The following is a 16647-nucleotide window of genomic DNA, read 5'->3' on the forward strand; positions in this document are numbered from 1 at the left end:
AAATTTTTTTTAAAAAAAAAAAAAAAATTTTAAACTTTGAGAAAATTAGGTTTTTGGAGAAACTTTAAATTTTTGAAAAAAAAATACTTTTTTCGAAAAAAAAAACTTTGAAAAAAAATGATTTCTTTGTTTTCACATATTTTGCAAATTTTGAACTTTATTTCAAAGCAATCGTACTGCTTTAGCTGCATGGAGACGAAATATCGAAGCGCCGCGCCGCCGTCTAACGGATAAACGGTGTTAGAAAACCCATAGAAATGTAAACAAAATTGAAAGGTATTATTAAAATCCCCATAAAATATCTGATAATTTGATGTGCCTATGTCTAATAATAATTTTTGACTGCCGAATGGCTTTTTTTTTACTTTTTTACTACATCTCCGAGACCACTAGACCTGTCTACCCAAAATTTTAATCAGTTTTTCATCTTGTCAATATACAAGTAAAAGGTTTTTTAATTCATTAAAATCGGACGCTCCGTTCTCTTAAAAACTGAGTTACCGTTTTTGGCACTTTTTTCCCCGTATCTTCGGAACGGATAGACCTGCTCTTGCCAAAAACTAACCAGCACGTCTCCTTATTAATAGGCATCGAATGTTTTTTGAATAATTAAAATTGGTTGTACCGTGTTCCCGAAATTGTCGACAAAAATTTGTATCCGCACACACACACACATCATGCCAAAATGTTCAGAAACCTCTAAAACGTAAAGATATACAAATATTTTCATTTTCGAATTTTTTGCGATTACTGTAACTTACCCTACGGGCAATTAAAAATTGTATCCATACATACACCAATACACACAAACACACATCAATTTTTTTAACAATCAAGGATTTACATAATTTCAAGAAAATGAAATTATCTTAACTTAATTAATTTCATAAAGAAATATTGGTATATAATTTAAACGCTTTTTTAGGGCTTGACTACAGCTAACATATAAATATCTTTCAGGGTTGTGTGTATTCAGAAGTTAATTTTGATTTTCATCAATGATTATTATTTTTTGAATTTGTGAAGTTACACAACATTTAGGAAGTATCTTCCTAACTTCACATCATTTCAAGATTGATGTTTTCACATCAAAAATGATGTTTCTTCAAAGATCAGTTAATTCTTTGCTCAATTACTTTTAACTATCTTTCAAAAATTTAAGCCGATTTTGATAAAACTTTTTTTGGAGATATATATCATGGTCTTATAGAACTTACTGAAATATTACGGCTTTACGACAAGTAGTTCAATTTTAAAAATTCATCAAAGTTTGAGAAAATGAGTATAGTTTTTTTGAGGTTTGTTAAAATTAAAATTAGGCGATTCAGTTGGTATAACGATAGAGTACTTGGTCTTAATGAACATACAAAACCATTAAAGTCCTACGAAAACTGGTTCGATTATAAAAATTGTTGAGTTTTGAATATTTGCTTTTAAAAAATACTCTTGAGTTAACATGTTCGTTCATTTTCCATTATGTGTAATAAATCTACTCGGAATACTTTTAATAAATCATAAATTAATTTATTTTTTATTGATTAAGTCAGTTATTTACACTTATCGGGAAATTCATTTAACTTGCCTCAAGGCAAAATGCCAATACCAACTAGTTATTAATGAAATACTGGTTGTTTCAAATATATCAAGAAGCTCATGCAACTTGCCTCAAAGCAGTATGCCACTTACAACTAGTCATCATTCTAAATTTATATAAAAAGAATAAATCATTAACAAAGAATAACATCATGTTAGATTGTTAAGAACTTGTTATTGTGAGAATAATATAATTCTGAAATAGTAATAAGTATTGAAAACCACAGGAAACATTAATATATATTCTTTTATTGCTACATAAATTGTTTAATAGTAATAAAAATATAAAATTCAGACGATTAATAAAAATATAAAATTCAGACGATTATATAAATCACATCCTTCATTATATTTCATGTTTTTAAGGTTTTTCTTCTCTATGATTGTGCTCCATGTGTTTTTTCAGATAATATGCTCGTGTAAATGTGCCATTACATATTTCACATATAAAAGGGCGTTCTCCAGTATGGACAAGCATATGTTGTTTTAAATGAGTTGATAGACCGAAATCTCTATCACATATTTTACATTTAAAAGAACGTTCTCCAGTATGAATAACCATGTGTCTTTTTAAATTAATTGATTTACTGAAAGCTTTATCACATATTATACATTTAAAACGGCGTTCCCCGGTATGAACAAGCATATGTTCTTTTAAACTATATGAAACACGAAAAGCTTTATCACATATTAAACATTTAAAAGGAAGTTCCCCGGTATGGATAAGCATATGCTTTTGTAAATTACCAGAACGACGAAAGGCTTTATCGCATTCTGTGCATTTAAAAGTATATTCTGCTGTATGAATTACCATGTGTCTTCTCATATTGCTTAATTGTGAGAATGCCCTATTGCAAATTTCACAATTATGAGGTTTTTTTTTGCTATGAACAGCCATGTGAGAAGATAATCGGCTCAAACATGAAAATCCTTTTTTGCATGTTTTGCATCTAAAAGGGTGTTCTCCACTATGGATATACATATGCTCATTCAAATGACTCTTACGATTAAATGACCTACAACATTTACCACAGTTGTACGGTTTCTCATTAGTACGAGTTTGAAAATGCTCCTTGAACTGACTTGGACTTGGAAAAGTCTTTGAACATGAGGTGCATTTAATTTCGTGAACTACCATATGCCGTTTTAAACTATCTAATTCTGCAAATAATCTATTACAAATGTTACATTTGTAAGAAGGTGTCTCGAATGATTTTTGTTTGATTTCTTCTTCTATCGTCACTTTGGACTCCATGAAACTTTCCAGACTTGTTTTATTATCTTCAAAACACAATTCAGACTCAATAATATCATCGAGAACTTCTAATTCATCCATAATTTCACATTTTATATCTTCCACTGAATATTCTGGTGGCTCAATATTAATTGTCTGATCATTCGCAGAGAGAATTGTTTTACCAGACTTTTTGATATATTAGCACTGTTTGCAAAAATAATTTATTGGAATTATTTGCTGTTTATTAATCTTTTAATAATCTCTTAATATTAAAAGAACGATTTTATATTTACTTTAATTTACAACTGTAATAATAAAATGACATTGTTTTGACATTTGGAACATAGAGCGTGTTTTTCGGAGAGATGTCACACTCAAAGTGATCGCATAACCACCAACTATGCAGTAGGTCTACTCTTCTTTTATCTATGGTTGGTACTTTGCCTTGAGGCAAGTTACATAAACTTTCCAACAAACTTCCCGATATGTGTAAATAATCGATTTAATCAATAAAAAATAAATTAATTTATGAGTGATTAAAAGTATTCCGAGTGGATTTATTACAGATAATTAAAAACGAACGAACACGTTGACTCGGAGTATTCTCTAAAAGCAAATTTTCACAAATCAATAATTTTTATAATCGAACTAGTTTCCGTATGATTTTAATGGTTTAGTATTTTCATTAAGACCAAGTACTCTATTGACCAAGTACAAAGACCAAGTACTCTATTGTTATACCAAGTAAATCGTCTAATAAAACTACTCATTTTCTCAAACTTTGATGAATTTTAAAAACTAAAAATTACTTGTCGTAAGGCCGTAATATTTCAGTAAGTTCTATAAGACCATAATATATCGCCAAAAAAATTTCCATACAAATCAGCTTAATTTTTTTTTCAACAGTTCATTACAAGAAAACGGCTTAGTAAATTTTCACCTAAAACTAATCAGTACGATTCCCAACTAATATCTTTCGAACAGTTTTTGATTTTTTTAAATCGATTTGGTACTATGAGCTTAAATGTGGACGTTTAATACTTATTTCCAAATTACAAAGAAACGGCTCGGCCGATCGCTCCACAAAACTGAGAAAAGATAATCCACATCAAAATACATCGATTGACTTTTAAATTTTTGAAATCGGTACAGGCGTTTTTGAGGAAACTTCGATGAAAGTTCTAATTTTGACTAACGCCAAAAACGATACTAATTTTTGCAAACTTTGACGAATTTTCAAAATTAAGCGATTGTTAAGGCCGTAATATTTTAGTATTATCTAGAAGACCATGATATCTATCACCAAAAAAAATTATGAAAATCGTCGCAAAAAATTTTAACACTTTATTACAAGAAAACGACCCGGCCGATCTTTAACAAAAACTAATCAGGTCGATTCCCAACTAATATATTTTGAACAATTTTTGAATTTTCAAAATCGATTCAGAATTGCGGGCTAAAACGTGGACAATTTTTTTTTCACATCGCACAAAACTGAGAAATGATAAACCTCATCAAGATACATCAAATGGTTTTTAAATTTTTGAAATCGGTTCAGGCGTTTTTAAGCAAACGTCGATGAAAGTTCTAATTTTCAAAAACGCCAAAAAACCATACTAATTTTTGCAAACTTTGACAAATTTTTAAAATTAAACGACTTGTCGTAGGGCCGTAATATTTTAGTATGATCTATAAGCCTATGGTATCCACTGTCAAAAAAAATTCAAAAAAATCGCCAAAAAATTTTTTTTAACACATTATTTCAAGGAAACGGCCCTGCCGATCTCTACCAAAAACTAATCAGCACGATTCCCAACTAATATATTTCGAACAACTAATAATTTTCAAAATCTATTCAGAATTGCGGGCCAAAACGTGGACAAAAAAACGGCTTGGCTGATCGTCGCGCTAGTCCTCATCCAGATACATCGAATGGCTTTTAACTTATTGAAATCGGTTCAGCCGTTTTTGAGAAGACGTAGATTTACGGCAAAAAATCTCTACACATATACTTTTTCCAAATTTTGTCTCATTCGATTCAGTATGGCTTGAAACGTCAAGAAAACATAAAATTAGCGAATCGGATTTTTGGATGAAAACATAAGCTTCTCTTTCGTGAAGTAAATTAACGACTCGACTCAAAATCTGAAACAACTAGTGGTGCATGGCATCGTGCCATGAGGCAAATTGCTGGAACTAGCGAATTAAAATTTTGAAGTTCCGAAAATCACAAGCAGAAAGTTTTTTGAATCATTCAAATCGGATGCTTAGTTCTCTCAAAAACTGCCATTTTTCGCACATTTAGTTCGGTATCTCCGAAACCGCTCGATCTGCCTTTGCCAAAAACTAATCACCACTTCTGCCAATCATTACTAATTGAATGTTTATTGAATTATTCAAATCGGATGCTCCGTTCTCTCAAAAACTTGATTTCTATTTTCTGCACTCTTTGCTCCGTTTCTCCGTAACGGTCGGACCTGCCTTTGCCAAAAACAAATCAGCACATCTCTCTCTATCAATAGAAATCGAATGCTTTTTGGACCATTCAAGTTAAAAAAATTAATTTTATAAATAAATTAGTGGTGTATGGCATCGTGCCTTGAGGCAAATTGCTGGGCTTCCCGTTCCCTAATAAAATATTTGAAGAATATTAAATGTTATCAAATATGTTATTATAAATACTGTAACTTTCATTATTTGTATTTTATAGGCAAAATATAAGAGCTTAAAAATTGTTATAATTGTTAATTGTTAAGATGATGTTCATATAAATTTAGATGAAAAGTAAAAACTTAATAATCCCCTTTGAAAGGGAGTTAGAATGAAAGCATTTATCTCATAATTCTAAAAATTACATAAACTGAATTGCAATGTTAAAATTTATTATTTCAAGTACTTTAGCTAGAAATAAAATTAAAATCAGAATTATGTTCAATAATAAAAAAAATATTTTATTTACATAATATTAATTCATATTATGTAAATAAAATTTTGGACCAATCAAGTAAAAAAATTAATTTCATAAATAAACTAGTGGTGTATGGCATCGTGCCTTGAGGTAAATTGCTGGACTTCCCGTTCTGTAATAAAATATTTGAAGAATATTAAATGTTATCAAATATATTATTATAAATACTGTAACTTTCATTATTTGTATTTTATAGGCAAAATATGAGAGCTTAAAAATTGATCGATGATGTTCATATAAGTTTACATGAAAAGTAAATATTCAAAACTTAATAATCCCCTTTGAAAGGTAGTTAGAATAAAATACCTTATCTCATAATTCTAAAAATCATATAAACTGAATTGCAATGTTAAAATTATACATTTCAGGTATTTTAACTAGAATTAAAATTAAACTCAGAATTATTTTCAATAATAAAAAAATATTTTAATTACATAATATTAATTCATATATTTTATTGCATATAATGGTTTAATAACAATATAAAAATAAAATACTTTTAAATGTCTCAAATATAAAAATCACAGAGTTAATTCCTTTTACGTGTCTCTTCATCACTTCATTTAGACACGTTTCCATATTTCATATTTATAATTTCTCTCTATTATGAATGAGCATATGTTTTTTCAAACTGCTCGAATGCTTGAATTTTTTTCTGCACAGTTTGCATTTATGGGGACGTACTGCACTGTGAATTACCATGTGTTGTATCAAATTGCTTGGATCTTTAAAAGTGCTTTCGCACAATTTACATTTGTAAGGCCGATAACTGGTATGAAGAACCATGTGCCGTTTTAAATTGTCTGATCGACTGAAGTCTTTATCGCATAAATCACATCTATTGGGGCGTTCTCCACTATGAATCAGCATATGTCGTTTCAACAGAGCCAGTTTAGTAAATGTTCTATTGCATGTATAACATTTTTTGGGTTTTTTACCAAAATGAATTTGAAGATGTTCCTTTAAGTCATTTGCGTCTACAAAAATATTTGGACAATATGCACATTTAAGATTGTGAACTGCCATGTGCTGTTCTAAGTAAAGTGGTTTCCTAAATTATCTATTACAAATGTCGCATTCATAAGAAGGTGTCTCGAGTAATTCTCGTTTGACCTCTTTGTCTATAGTTACTTCAAGATAATTTTCATCATCTTCTAAACATAATTCAGACTTAATAATCTTACCAAGATCATCAAACTGAACCCCATGTGTTATGTCTTCTGGAGGCTCTGTTTTAATTATCTGCTCTTTCATAGAAAGAATTGTTTCTTCAGACATTTTGATATATTCTAACTATTTACAAAGATTATTTAATATTATTGGTTGCTATTTATAAATATCTTGATAAATAATATTGCTGACATAATGATTTTATTTCTTTAAAACTAGTTGCATTTGAAATAATAAAATAACTTTGTTTTGACATTTTGAGCATAGACAAAGTTTTTGTAGACATGTCACTTGTATCAAATCGCTTTACTTTACAAAAGTGTGTCTATGCTCTACCTGTCAATAACGAATGACAATCTTAACAAATTTAAAATTAACTAGTGGGGCTTTAAAGTTTAACATTTTTGAAAAAAAATTACTCTAAAAAATTAGATTTTTGAGAAACTATAAATTTTTGACAAATTTTTTTTTTTGCCTTCAGGTCTGCCTTCATGAAAATCAGTTCTTCATCTTGTTAATACAAGTAAAATGTTTTTTGAATTATTCAAATCGGACGCTCCGTTCTCTTAAAAACTGAGTTACCGTTTCTGGCACTTTTTGCCTTATATCTTCGGAACGGCTAGACCTGCCGTCGCCAAAAACTAATCAGCACGTCTCCTTATCAATACGAATCGAATGTTTTTTGAATTATTCAAATCGGTTGATCGGTGTTCCCGAAATCGCCGACAAAAATTTGTATCCGCACACACGCACACACGCACACATACATCCATTTTTTCTAAGGTATGTCAAAATATTCAGAAACCTTTGAAACGTAAAGATATATAAATTTTTTCATTTTCGATTCTTTTGCGATTACTATAACTTACCCTACGGGAAGTTAATAATTAGTAATAACATATTAATTGTTAAAACTGTTTCATCCAATCTGATTAAACAATTCTATTCGATGATCATCGAGTTAGATGAGGAGTAGCGTTTATGAAATTTGCGCGACGATCAGTCAAGCCGTTTCTTTGTAAATCGCAAAAACGGGAAAAAACTTTCGTCCACGTTTTATCCCGCAAATCTGAATTGATTTTGAAAATACAAAAACTGTTCGAAAGATATTGGTTAGGAATCGTACTGAATAGTTTTTGGTAAAGATTGGCCGGACCGTTTTCTTGTAGTAAAGTGTTAAAAAAAATTTTTTTCACGATTTTATGATTTTTTTGACGGTAGATACCATAGTCTTATAGATCATACTAAAACTACGGCTCTACGATAAGTAGTTTAATTTTAAAAAGTCATCAAAGTTTGAAGAAATGAGTAGTTTTTTTGACGCTTGTTAAAATAAAAATTAGACGATTCACTTGGTATAATGATAGAGTACTTGGTCTTAATATCGAACTCATACAATAATACTCTTGTTTTATCTATGATCAAACTTATGTCTCTGTTAAAGATAAAGATGGTTATTGTTTTTTATAATCACAGTTTTTATTTATCTTAAAAATGGAGCCCTCGATCAAATGATTCGGTAAAACTCGATTATTTCAAAATCGCGTAGAAACTTTACATTTTTAATTTGAAATTTTTGTAAAAGCGTAATTTAATTAAAACAATGGACGGTGGCTATTACGTGAAATGTCAAACGTTTTTGGCAGATGATGTACAATTACGTTTAATAGGATGTTTAACGTGAATATTATTTAATTATGATTAAATTGTAGTAAGTAGTTTTGTTTGTAGTTTTATTTATATACAAAAACGTTAGTAAACGGGCCCCAAGTGTTACTAGAGATTCAAAATATCAACTTTTTTTAAATGTTAATATGAAAATGCATTTTTTGGCGTTGTAGCACTCTTTTTTTGCAAATCATATTTTTCTCAAACACGGTGCTCTGTAAGATCTCATTTGTATAATTATACTCATTGGTATTTATAAAACATTTTCTAGGTTATATTATTTTTTATTTATGTTATTTAAATTCAGAACCTAAATTTGGTATCGATTAAATGGACATTTTGTCGAATAACATTTTCCCAGTTATAATTTCCTAGAATTTATCGAAGAATAGATAGTAATATATGAAGGTCCGGGGTTAAAAAGGTCCACCATCGATGTGTCAAAACCAGTAAAGTTAAGCATTGTTTAACAATAATATTTGAAAGTAGAGAGAAAAAGATGTATAACCAGCTATAATCTTGATTTGAAGACTCTGCTATCGGGAGAATGGGGAGATAAACGGTAATCTTTGAAAATCCATAATAAAAGTATTTTCTTCCGTTGGTAGATTTTTAGCATTAGTTAAAAATGTAATCATTTTGTAAAATTCTTTAAAATTAAAATAAGATTTTAAACCTCTTTGCCATCTGGCCGTTTCAAGTTACCCCGCCTATAGGGTAAAAAGGACTAGATAACAAATTTTTGAAAGACATAAAAAAGCACATTTCTACAGTGATAAATTAGAAGGCAGTTTTACTGAACGTAGTCAGATAATTGTTCGTTTGAAATTTGTTATTTGTTGTGATATAATTGTTATGGTTTTCACAATATAGTTTATATTTGCTCAAAGTTAAATTGAACCTTTGTGCCTCGCCCTCGCCCCCGAAGCACACATAGAAAAACAAGTATAAATAAGTAGTTCGAAAGTAAATTCCTTAAATATATATATATATATATATATATATATATATATATATATATATACTAGCTGACCCGGCAAACGTTGTTTTGCTAAGTAAGGTATATTCTAAACAATTTGTAAAGAATCAAAAAAATAATACTTTAAGTGTATAAGGACGTGTTGTTTGAATGCTATATACAATGTGGTATTATAAAAACAATAAACCCCATTAGTTTGTCTATGTTTTGTCAATTCAATCAAACTGGAAGTTTTATACACTTTCTATAGAAATATAGTATCATAGATTGAATAAACTACATGGATAGTTTATAAATAATTAATTCTGAATTAGAATGAAAAACGGGCTCTAAACTACCTCTCTGCCACCAATTACTGAGCCACAGCAACGCGTGGCCGGGCTAGCTAGTATTTTTTTTATATATATAAATATACTATCAATTAAACTGAAAATCGGGATAAAAAGTATCCTAAGTCCTTCTCCTGGCTCTAAACTACCTCCCTGCCAATTTTCATCTAAATCGGTTCAGCCGTTCGTGAGTTATAAGTGTTAGCACATAAAGCGATCCTCTTTTATATATATAGATATATATATATAAAAATAGGTCAAAAAATACCAAATAAAACCTGTCAAACGCCATATTATTTGCGCCAACAGTTGCACTTTTTGGCCACCATGAAAAGTCACGTCGTTTTCACTGACATTTTTACAGACTTGCCCGGCGCCTAATGTTAATTACAGCACGACGCCATATTTGACAGTTTTGACAGCTAAGTAAATTTGACAGATAAATGCATTTTGTTTTATTTACATTATTTTTAAATTATAATTAAGGCTAAATATGATGTATAAGTAGTCTTCTAGTACTTGAAATGCAAAAGTAAAATAAATAGATGACAGATATTAGGAATTATTGACAATGTGCAACATGTCTCAAGAAATAGATTCTTTTTCTTTACCAGAAAACCTAACAAATTATGTCAAAATGAACAATACAACGTCCAGACAAAAATATTCCTTAGATTTTGAAGCAGAACCTCTAGATTATACAGAAGAAGACGAAAGTGGTGTTGAAAATGGTTCTGACGACCACCAAATATCACAATATGTACAAGCAACACTCGAACAAGAAATCATTATTGAAAATGATTCTGATGACCAAGATAAATCCTTCACATGCACTTATTGCCAAAAAGTATTCATGCGTGCAGATATTCTAGATGTACACACCAGAACCCACACCAGACAAAACCCTTATGCCTGCGATATATGCCCCCAAACATTCTCCAACACAAACGACTTAATAAAACACCAACTAATCCATTCAGGAGCGACATGTTTCGAATGTGGCGTATGCAACAAAGCCTTTACACAAAAAAAGAACTTAAGACAACACATGATAACACATTCTGGTAAACGTCCTTTCAAGTGCACACTGTGCCCTAAGACATTCATCAAAAAAGCACATGTTTCACAACACATGACTTCACACACTGGAGAACAGTCTCATAAATGTGGTACATGTGGTAAAATGTTTGTCCGGTCAGATTCTTTAAAGCATCATTTAAAAATACACACCGGAGAAATGCCTTTTGAATGTGAGGTATGCAACAAAGCCTTTAGAAGAAGAACTAATTTAAAAAAACACATGGCTATCCATAGTCCAAAAAAACCTTTCAAGTGCGAAGTGTGTGGTAAAGCCTTTACCAGAATGGATAGTTTGAAGACTCACATGCACCATCATTTAGAAACAAAACCTTTTAAATGTGTTTTGTGCGAAAAGGAGTTTACATTGGAAAGATATTTAAAGAAACACATGAGCAGTCATGTGGGGGACAAGAATTTTAAATGTGATGTGTGCGAGAGAGCTTTTGCACGATCTGATAATTTAAAACAACACATGAAAACACATTGTACAGATTTTGAATGTGAAATATGCTTTATGAAGTTTACTTCGTCAAATAAGTTCACAAGGCATAAAAAAACACATTACGAGGTAGAAATACAAGACTGATGGAAAATGATTCATATCGAATAGGAAAATAAATTTATTACTTATTTATCTTAAATTATATTATTATTATACTTCCATAAATAGAGACAATTTTTTGTATATAAATGTTTATTGTTAAAATAATGTACAAATATAAAATTAACCCTTTCCACTCGGATGCCTTCACTCCGGCTGCAAAATAAATATAAATCTCGCAATTCGCGAGTGGAAAGGGTTAAGTTTATTTTAAGTTCTAATACTCTTATTATTTATTAGTTGCGAAAAGCCAAAATATTATTTATGTATATAAAAAACAAAACAATATATAAATATATTTATTTATAAAACTGTTTTTTTAATTGTCGACACATTTTTAACAATCTGAAGAAGAAAATATGTTTTTTAATAAATCCACTTTGGTTCAAGTCTTTCTGAATCGTTTAACACCAAAATTGTAAACAACTGTATATGTGCATACAGATATATGTTTATGTGACTCACAATTGTGAGTATTAATACTTGGATAAAATTTAATTAATTATGTCTAACGGTGAGCTTTTGATCCGCCATTTTGAGCTTTTGATCCGCCATTTTGAGCTTTTAATTTTATTCATTATTATTATGAAAAATACATGGCTAAGACAACATCGATGTTTCATTTGAGTTTATTATACAATACTCATAAACTAAAGTAGAAGTTTTGTGATTTTTTAAAACTATTTTTGTTTATTATAGAATGCTGTTATTATACTATTTTATACTTTCATGTGTCTACTATGATGACAAAAACTAAAATCGATGAGGTTTTTTAGAAATATTCGAGATATTTATAATTATACAAGAAAGTACAAGAAATAAATGAAAAACTAGTTGGTATTCTTATTTTGCATTGAGGCAAGTTACATGATTTTCCCAATATGTGTAAATAATCGACTTAATCCATAAAAAATAAATTAATTTATGAGTGATTAGAAGTATTCCAAGTGGATTTATTAAACATGTTTGAAAACAAACGAACACGTTAACTCGGAGTATGGGGCCGTTCAAGTATTACGTAAGCACTTAAGGGGGCGGGGGGGTTATTGATTTGCTTATTTTGCTTATTTTGGGTATAAACTTTTGCTTACTTTTTTTACTAATTTTTTTAAGTTAATTTAATTTGGTCTCATTCGATTAAGAATGGCTTGAAACGTCGAGAAATCATAAAATCAGCGAATCGGATTTTTTATGAAAACATAAACTTCTCCTTCGGGAACTTAATAAATATTATTGTAATTCGAATTTTAAAGAAAGTTTTTTACGAGAGGCACGGCACAAAAAGGTTGGAAGCCACTGTCTAGTATTCAAAATGGATTCTAGCGCCGCCATGTTTGACAGTTTGACAGTTGTCACAACTCAAAGAGAAAGTCTATAATAATATAAAAAAGGATTTTATTTTCAAATCAATTATAAAACTTGGCAAAAAACAAAATATTAAACTTCAAAATAATAAATAAATAAACATTATTATAATCCGAGGTTTAAATGAAGTTTTTTACGTATTTTGGTGTTAGGTTATGTGCAAGTTTTGACAGCAACACATGGAAATGTCAAAACAAATAAAAAAAATATATTTAAATAATTAATAATACTAAAGAAATATATTTAAATAAAAATTTTGTGTTAAATTTTATTTATCAAAGATTTAATTCAGGTTCCAAGATTTTTTTGTTGGAAATGTCAGAAGAAGCAAATACAATTCTGGATGTCCAATTTATCAAAAAAGAACCTGAAGAATACACAATAGAAGAATGTCAAAGTGAATACGGTTCTGAAGAAGAAGACACTAATAATTTCCCAGATATAAATTCAGAATGTTCTCAAGACCAACCACCATCAATCGAGTTCCAACCACAAGAAGAACCATCTCTCCCTGCCTCGAGTAACCAAAAAACCTCCAAAAGAAAGTTATTAAAATGCATGTATTGTGACACAGTCTTTACTCGCTTGAGCAACCTAACATACCACATAAACAGCCACACTGGAGACCGTCCTTATAAATGTGAGACATGCGACAAGTCCTTCAGAAGACCCGATCACATCAAAAGACACCTAATATCCCACCACAGTTCACGTCCTTTCGAGTGTCAAATATGTGATAAAGCCTTCACCACCATCGACACATTAAACACCCATATGCAAATGCACAGTGAAAAACGACGTTTTGGTTGTGATGTCTGTAATCGAAGGTTCCTTAAAGCGGCTGCTTTGAGACAGCACATGATGGTTCATACGGGGGAGAAGCCTCATAATTGTGGGATCTGTGATAAGGCTTTTCAGAACACGTCTAAGCTGAAGAGACATATGGTGTCTCATACGGGGGTGCAGAGTTTTAAATGTGATGTGTGTGAGAAATTGTTTACATATGCGGGTAGTTTGAAAAAACATAAGGTGATTCATGATAGGAATTAATATGTGCAATGATAAATGAATATTAAAATGTTTATATTAAAACAATATAGAAAATAAAAAAAAGAAAATGGAAGCTGTAGGTTAAATATTAAGTGCTAAATTAGATTTACATAGTAATACATTTTTATTTTGAACTAATGAGAAGTAAAACAGAAATTATTATGATCAGAAGTTTCTAATTTTATTAGCACTTAAAACAATATATTGCAATAAAACAAGATTCTGCAAAACTTCTAAGGTCTACACTTTTCACAATGAAGTTTGTCAGGATGATTTGCATTAAAAATGTATTTAAAATTAATCAAAGTTTTAATTATTTTTAAGAGTTTAGAATTATAAATATATTATCATTTTCTTGCAATAGATTGTAAATATAAACTTGTAAAATGTATGCTAATCATTGCATAGTTCACTTTATAAACAAAGAGATCAATTCTCCAATAAAATAGACCAGACCATAACATATTATTGCTATGGAAACGCTGATTCCTGAGCCATTAAAAAAATAGATTTTATTGAAAAGAAATTATTAATTTTGTTAATTTGTGAGTGCTCTGATTCGTTTTTTATTATGTTATCATATAATAGAAAAATCTAAATAAATAAGGCACGTGCACACGACGCCATCATTTCTTGTAACATATTTTCTGTCAAGTTTTCACATAAGGTGAGCATGTACAAAGAAACTGTTTTATTGGAATGTAAACATAAAACATATATGTATCAATAAGCATCTATGTAAAGTTATTTCATATTTATAAGAATTAACTAAAATAATAATAAAATAATAATTAAAAAATAATGAAATGCTGAAGACATTTTACGTTTAAATACGCTCACCTTATGATAAAAGCTTGACAGAAAATATGTTACAAGAAATACTGGTGTAACGCATGATGCAAGTATTTCTTGTGACATATTTTCTGTCATGTTTTTATTGTAGGGGTGTACAAAGAAACTGTTTTATTGGAATATAAACATAAAACATATTTGCTAGGATAAATCCATGTGATTATGTTAACTCATATTTGTAAGAATTAAATGAAATAATAATTAAATAAATAATAAAATGCTGAAGACATTTTACGTTTAAATATGCTCACCTTACGATAAAAGCTTGACAGAAAATATGTTACAAGAAACACTGGTGTAACACACGATGCAAGTATTTCTTGTAACATATTTTCTGTCAAGTTTTTATCGTAAGCGTGTACAAAGAAACTATTTTATTTGGAATGTAAACATAAAACATGTTATCTCATATTTATAAGAATTCCAAAGAATAATAATAATAAAATGCTAGAGACATATTTCACATTCAAATACGCCCACCTTGCGATAAAAGATTGACAACAAATATGTTACAAGAAATACTGGCGTCACACACGACGCAAGTATTTCTTGTGACATATTTTCTGTCATGTTTTTATTGAAGGGTGTACAAAGAAACTGTTTTATTTGAAATGTAAACATGAAACATATATATTAGGATAAATCTATGTGATTATGTTATCTTATATTTATAAGAATTAAATGAAATAGCAATAATAAAATGTTAGGGTCATATTTCACGTTTAAATACGCTTACGATAAAAGCTTGACAGAAAATATGTTATGTATCCATTAATCACGTAAGGTTTTAAGGGAGGGGTAAATATCACATCGGAGATCACTTTTATTTAAAATAAATATCACCTGTATTTATTTTTTACCTGATCTTTTTTTTTAAATCAAAACATTTTTTTAAAAAAATCAAAAATGTTGCAATTTTTCTTTTTTTGTAAAATACACGTACTGTTCGGTTGGAGGGGGTTAATTTTGATAATATTTTAAGGGAGTTGTTTGGTTTTTATTTTTTTTTTTTTGATTTTGAGATTTTTTGATATTATGAAAGCTAAAAAGCTTAGAATTATTTAAAAAAAAATCATCTCAGTATCTATTTTTTTGACGAAGTTATAGATATCTATATCTCTATATGTATGATCCTCTGAAACCGTTTTTTTCATCGCTCCGCGAGCTATTGTATGCCAGCTGCTCTCTTTTTTATTGTAATACCTCATGCACATGACCTTTTTAATGTGTCAGCATCTTTGAACTAAATGGTGTATTTAGTACATTATATCAAAAACTTTAAATACGCTTTTCTCAAATTGACTTTTTTCAATGCGGTGCCACAAATTAAAAAAAAACTGCAAGTCGGATCGGATTTTAATTTGTTCACCATTGCAATACCTAGCCCCCCTACCTCAAACAACTTGATAACATTACGCAAAAAATTTTCGCCCCCCAAAAAAGGGCTTTTTTAACACTTTTTTTAAAATAGCTGCCATTTTTTTCCTTCTTGCTTTTTTTCTTTCATTTCGGTAGGGGGACTGGATTCAAACTTCTTCTTCACGTAACAAACTTCTTCGTTTTTTTTTTGTTTCAGGCGGTGCGCAACGGATTTATCTGTGCCACCGCAAAAGAGATCGATTTTGCAAGGCCGACTTTGGCGCCCCCTGGTTAAAAAATGACGTCGAAAAAAAAAGAAAATTTCGTAATATTCTATGATTTTGTAATTTTAAAAAACCGCATGTCTATCAACTTGACTATCAACCCTTCAGAAAA

General features: G+C 29.7%; 3 protein-coding genes across 3 annotated transcripts; 2 read left to right on the forward strand and 1 right to left on the reverse strand.

Moving 5' to 3' along the window:
- Positions 1-1954: 1954 nt before the first annotated feature.
- On the reverse strand, positions 1955-7076 carry LOC113362854 (zinc finger protein 91-like). The gene is made up of 3 exons (XM_026605351.1): positions 6866-7076; positions 6498-6775; positions 1955-3016 (listed from the first exon to the last, which is right to left on the reverse strand). The coding sequence occupies exons 1-3, from the start codon at positions 7074-7076 to the stop codon at positions 1955-1957; spliced, it is 1551 nt and encodes a 516-aa protein (XP_026461136.1).
- A 3417-nt stretch (positions 7077-10493) lies between these two features.
- LOC113362855 (gastrula zinc finger protein XlCGF8.2DB-like) lies at positions 10494-11610 on the forward strand. The gene has a single exon (XM_026605352.1). The coding sequence runs from the start codon at positions 10516-10518 to the stop codon at positions 11608-11610; it is 1095 nt and encodes a 364-aa protein (XP_026461137.1). The 5' UTR covers positions 10494-10515.
- Positions 11611-13305: 1695 nt separating this feature from the next.
- Positions 13306-14097, forward strand: LOC113371445 (gastrula zinc finger protein XlCGF71.1-like). Its single transcript, XM_026612073.1, has one exon. The coding sequence runs from the start codon at positions 13306-13308 to the stop codon at positions 14038-14040; it is 735 nt and encodes a 244-aa protein (XP_026467858.1). The 3' UTR covers positions 14041-14097.
- The last annotated feature ends 2550 nt before the right edge of the window (positions 14098-16647 follow it).

This window comes from Ctenocephalides felis, unplaced genomic scaffold (assembly GCF_003426905.1).
Source record: "Ctenocephalides felis isolate EL2017-DRISC unplaced genomic scaffold, ASM342690v1 CF-g0.4_SCAFFOLD_00845, whole genome shotgun sequence".
Classification (NCBI taxonomy): Eukaryota; Metazoa; Arthropoda; class Insecta; order Siphonaptera; family Pulicidae; genus Ctenocephalides; species Ctenocephalides felis.